The following is a 6188-nucleotide window of genomic DNA, read 5'->3' as shown; positions in this document are numbered from 1 at the left end:
CTCATAGGACCTATCCTGCAGGCCCCTAATCATATGAGTGGCCTTCCTCTGGACCCTCTCAAAAGTTATCCACATCCCTCTTGAAGTGTGGTGCCCAAAACTGAATGCATTACTCCAGCTGCAGCCTTACCAGTGACATATAGAGGCATAGTATCACCTCCCTGGACCTGTTTATGATGCATGATAGCATGTGGTTAGCTCTATTGATCCTTTCATCATATTGTTGACTCATGTTCATCTTTGAATTAACTATGACTCTGAGATCCCTTTCTGCTGCTGTGCTGCTTAGAAAGTCCTCCCCCAATCTGTATGTGTGTTGGTGATTGCTTCTCCCTAGGTGCAGTACTCTGCACTTATTCTTGTTAAACTGCATCCTATTTTGTTCTGCCTGCTTTTCCAGCTTGTCCAAATCCACCTGAATCCATTCCCTGCCCTCAGTGTGTCTGCTTTGCCCCATAGTTTGGTGTTAGCCATAAATTTGGACAGTGTGCTCACTATGTACTTGTCCAAAGCACTGATGAAGGTGTTGAACAGCAGTGGCTCGAGGACCGAGCCCTGTGGGACACCACTGCCCACATCCTTCCAAGTCAATGAAAAATAAAAGCCAATTAGGACCACTAGTGGTCACTGAATGCATTTCAGCTGAATGGTCCTGAGGTGTCATGAGCCTGAGTTCCACAGATTGAAGTTGAAAGTTTAATGTAACAAATATACATCTCTAGCAATGGTTTACATTTTAAACATTTTCAGAAAATACAAAAACACAGAGTAGAATGCATTTAAGTGTGCTGTTATCTGTGGCAGTACTACTTTCCTGAAGGCAACTGGAAGTAAGAAATTTTGACAGGCTACATTTGTGTGCCCAACAGAGCTGTGTGTAAATGCTAGTATTCATAGCTACATTTAATTGAGACTTATAATTGTACTCATAAATATGGAGGGCAGCTTTAAAAGCTAGTACTTCACTGTATCAAGAGTTTCCCATCAAGAGAATGTTTATACTAATATCTACTTTGATGTTATACATAATAAATTTGTATATGTTACAGCTGAACTAATGGGGAATGTTACCTTTATTTCAGTGGGGGCAGAGTTGATTGAGGCCATGAAGTTTATTATTCCTATTTTTATTCTTCCTTACCTTATGAGTGGTCTCCAACAGTACCATTTCCTCAAACACCGGATGTGCACAAGCTTTCATGGGTCCCAGATGAAGTTTGGGTGGCTTAACTTAAGCTACATAAACTTGAGCTCAGAGTGGCTTGTGCAAGTGTTTGCTACTTGCTAGGGCAGCGGGAGGTAAATTGGTGGAGGAGGGACCGGTAGGATTGAGTAGCTTGTCAGTCTGCAGGCAGGGGGTTGCCTGAGGTGTAATCAAGGCAGAGGTGTAATCAAGTTGGGAGAGAAATTGTTTGGTCAGAGGGAAGAACAGCACAGTTTTGGGGATGTGAATGGCTGGGCTTTCCCAGCCCCTGGGCTGTGCTGTCAAGAGTTTATTTGGTCAGGTTAAGCTTTGCTAGACTAGGCTAACCTTTTATCTATCTAAAATTAGTTCAACTCTGCCACTGCCTCTGAGGTGAGCTAACTTTAGATCAGGTGTGCCATTTTTAGAGTTATGTAAACGCTGTGAAGCTTGCATTCTGAGCATTCAGATTGTCCTTAGTTGGGGTGAGCTGAATGTAAGGTTGTATGTATCCTTAGAAAGCAGGAATGCAACTCAGACTTTTAGAATGGTGCTTAGGGTATAGTCTATTAATTACAGCTCTCAATTCAGTCAGTGCCTTCATAAACAGAGGTGAAAATAGCACTAAGTGGATAAAATCTTCTTTTAAAGCAGTATTTTCAGAAAAAAACCCACTTTATTTTCTTCAAAATGTCACTGAATATTTTAATTGAATAAGAAATTATTTTGATTAAATTCAGTTCAGATAACTGACATTTTTAGGTACCATTGATTCCAATGAGGTATTGGTTGGTGTATCTAAAATAAACTAATGATAATGAAAATGTTCCTTGTGAAAGAGATAATGAACAGACTAATAGTTATATTGTGTCAAAAAATTATATACTGCAGGGATTGACAGATAGATAACTTTATGTCACCTACTGACTGCAGAAAGAGAAGACTCAATTTAAGAAAATTCCAAGAGAAGAAAAAAATGTAAGCTTGTCAAAGAAAGATTGGTGAAAAAAATATACATGAAACTTACCACTGACAAATTAGTGTCCAGCTTAATACTGCTAAACAAATGATCAGAACACCACCTAAAATGATGGAAACTAAAGAGCCTTTAGGAAGTCTTCCAGAATCTGTAACATATATAAAAATGGGTTTCACTGCATCAGCAACAAACACAGTGTAGTGACATATCAGTCACAGTATTGTTTCCAACATGCATTTTTGTATTTCCTGCCCATTAGGCATTAGAACTCCCAATAAAACTCTATAAAACCATTATGCCATCCCTCAGATATGAAAACTTATTGCTCCCTTCAAGGATGCTCCAGCAGACAGAGTATCTTTGAAAGAGCCATCTAAAAACTGTGAAGTAACCCCCAACTGACCACATACCCTTAGTTGTTACACATCACCCTGCAATAAGAAAGATCAGCTAACAATTACAAACAATACTCAAAAAGGATCAGATTTGACAGAAATATTCCCAATCTCCTTGTTCTTGGCTTTCAAACAACTCCTTAATTTTGTTCAGTTCATCATCATAAGCAATTCCTCACTGATCAGCGTACAGTTAATGGGATGTAATGGGTCACAATCCTGCCTTAATAAGAAATACAAGACTTGCCAACTCATCTCCACTGCTACCACAACAAACACCCCCATATTGAAATCATTAGAAGCCACAGATCCTATACATATCTATTCTTCACACAGTGAAACAGATGACCTCACAGAAAATACTTAGGTGAAAATAGACAAAAACTACACTCTCGAATGAACAAACACAGGAAGAAGATAAAGGACAGACACACATATAAACAGGGAGGAAAACTCTTTTCACAGAACTACCACTCACTTTATGACAAGCAAAGTTTTTTGCGATATCTTTTTTTGGATGAACTGGCTAGTTGGAAGAGCTACTGGACAAGCTGTCAGGCATCAGATGCTCTTCATCCAGTCTCTGAAGAAATATATAGTTGGTCCAATAATATCTATCATAAATAAAAAAGGAAAAAAGCTTCTGCTCTCCATGTTTCCTTGACCATCGTGGCTACAAAATATCAGAACCTCATTTTCTAACTTCACAATCCTTGTCCTCAAGGGGAATTTACAAAGCAGATTGAAAAAAAGGTGGATCTGGGAACAAATACTCATACCTTTACTGGACAGAAAAAAATAAGGACTAAACACAAACATTGGCTCTATTATAAACTATGTATTAATCTCTCTCCCTCCTTGATAGTCTTGTTATTTTCATTATCAGGTTATTATCCTTCCTACTGCATTTCTCTGGCCTTTCAGCTAACTGGATAATGAGTCTTTGCTGTTTTTACAGCCCTCTTCTACCCTTTAGCTAGGCTGTCTCTATTTACATATGGAGTTTTCCCATAGATTATTATTCTATTCATTATTTAGCTCAAGCTGTGTCTGTTTCTTTCTAAGACCTGAAGAAGAGTGTTTGTGCTAAAAATACTGGTCTAAACCTCTCGCAACCACACAGTTTGTCCAATAAAATTATCATTCTCCAAAATATCCTTGCTTCTCATGTATATCCTGACGCATCACAGCAACAATATCACTCCAATACTACTATGCTATTAATAAGGCCAGTTTTCCAGTTTGAGTCAGTCCTCATTGTTGCATGAAATATTGGTACATAATACTATGCAGATTCTACCAGGCAATGGAAACAAAGGTTTGATTTCTCATCTCATACTCATGCTGAGCAGAAATCAGTCTCAAAGTAAAATAGTGGGATTAATTAAACCGAGTGAAGTCATGGGCGCATGCAGGATTGTGGCAATGGGAGTGGGACTACACCCACTTTAGCTGCATGGTGCATGCACAGTGAAGAGAGCTCATGGTGTATGTGACATACAGCTGAAGGGGCCGTGGCTTCAGCCCTTCATTATGATCCTGATGCCAGTGAACATTTTCTCTGAGCTCACCAGCACGTCAGCATAGCTCCTGCTGGAATTCAGCATGTGCTATGAACTCTTTGAGATTTCCAGCTCAGGGTTTGCCTGGAGTCCCTGCTTTTAAGTAGCTTTGGGTCTTGCCCTAACCCTAACTGTAACCCTCCCCCAACTCCCTCTCCAGATTCAGCATCAGGGAAAAGGAAAGGATGAGCAGTTGTGGGCAGCCCCTGAGCTCTGTAAAAACAGTGCTGAGTGTTCCTGCCACTACTGCTCACACCTCCCTCTTTTCCCCTGATGTTGAATTGCAGGAAGTAGGGGAAGGTGGGATAGCAGGGACTCTGGGCAGATGCTGTGCCAAACAACCAGTGAGCTCTTAGAGCTTGCTGACATGGTGGTGAGCTCTGAGACCTCCCAGCATATGCGATACACAGTGAAAGGGGGATACAACTGCACCACCAGACCCTGTCTGGTTTGTCCCTGAGCAAGGATGTAGCAGTTATATTCATAGTGACTGATATCTTACTTTAGAGTTAGTCCTATTTATTTTGATTACTAGAGGTGACAGATTCTAGCCATAGAAGTAGAGAAAAATCTGCTACAAGTTTTTGTTTCTGTGTAGAAAAGAACTAGTACTACTAGAAATCAGGACAACTTGCAGGAGGTGAAGGGGACCTGACATCCACATGAGACCAACCATTATTGGATGACCTGGATGACCATTTATTAGCTGCATAAAATCCAAAATCTTCCTAAAAATGGTGATTATATTGTGAGACAAGGATTTTTCTGGGTGATAGCTTTTATTGGACCAGCTGTATGGTTCACATAGACTAGATAAGTTTTTGAATGCAATGCATTCTAGGTCATTAGAATTCCTAAAGCCTTACATGATACTGAAACATTTTGGCATACATTAATTGTTTTTTAATAGCTACTTACTCATAGATATTATCCCCTCAACCTCCTCACAGATATTACTTACTTTAAAATTTAATATCATACCAAATAATCCTCCTTCCAAAGAAAGCACTTATTTTTTAGAGTAACTCTCAAAGAAATGCATTGGAAATGAGCTGCTTCAGCTTCCCCTCAAAGAATGGATCAACAGAAGTGGTGGACTGAAAGATAAAGTATAGACTGAAAGATAAAGTATGGCCTAAAAGGAGAAAACAAACAAACAACAACAACAACAAAACAACACAAGTTTCTTTTAACTGGTACCACCTCCTAGAGATCAATACTGTATCGTACATAAATGCATTGTTAGACTATACTTTTTTTAAGGGTGACTTTTACCTCTGTGAAGCATTTGTTCCTAGGTGATACCCTTTTTCTCATATACCATACATCCCCAAATAAGCAGAACACCTCTTTGAGAAGGAAGAATGACTATTTTTTCCATAGTTATGGCAGCATAGTGCAGGGGTAGAGCTAATCACTCTCCCTTTCCTGCTTAGTCAAAAGATATATAGTTTTAACCCTTTTACAGTGGAACTGTCAGAAGCTCTTGCCTGCTGCTGAAGACTGGACATCATGGCTGAATCTGAGATTTTCAAAAGAGATTAAAATAGCTCGCAGGTTTGTGGAATGAAAGAAAGACAAGGAGTAGCTAACAGCCGAGAAAACTGCAAAAAGAAAGGATAGCTCGATTAGTGGAACATTAAGACAATTGAAAGGAGAGAGGGTTGTTGACACCCGTGGAATGAAGTAGAAATGCCACTGATGTTGTTGGACAGTTACTTTTAATATGGGAAGAAATTCTTAGCAGAAAATCACTCTCCCCCCTAGAGGTGTCACCCCAATTTTTGGGAAACAGGTATGTGTTGTATCACTGTTAATTACTTTCGTCTTTTGGAAACATCCATAGCTTAAATTTCTCTTTATAATTTATTATAGAATTTATAGAGATTTCTTATGCTATGTTTGGGCTATATTATTAGTCTACAGTCCAGCTCAGTTGGTCATCAACCCATCGATCCTAATTGACAGGTAGATCCCAGAGCCTCTTTTAGTTGATTCTGGGCTGGGGGAGAGCTGGGCGCATATGCATGCGCACACATACTCCCCCCCCACCCCCACCCCCACCCCCA

At 39.7% G+C, this 6188-nt stretch overlaps 1 protein-coding gene across 1 annotated transcript in view; it reads right to left on the bottom strand.

Annotated features, from left to right (window-relative positions):
* TPO (thyroid peroxidase) overlaps positions 1-6188 on the bottom strand; it is a 164491-nt gene that overhangs the window by 32281 nt on the left and 126022 nt on the right. Inside the window, exon 14 of the mRNA XM_019520639.1 lies at positions 2211-2310. Coding sequence (XP_019376184.1) covers positions 2211-2310 — 100 coding nt within the window. The remainder of the gene's footprint in view (positions 1-2210; positions 2311-6188) is intronic.

This window comes from Gavialis gangeticus, unplaced genomic scaffold (assembly GCF_001723915.1).
Source record: "Gavialis gangeticus isolate Ggan-Ray unplaced genomic scaffold, GavGan_comp1, whole genome shotgun sequence".
Classification (NCBI taxonomy): domain Eukaryota; kingdom Metazoa; phylum Chordata; order Crocodylia; family Gavialidae; genus Gavialis; species Gavialis gangeticus.
This window is presented reverse-complemented; position numbering and strand designations above follow the sequence as displayed.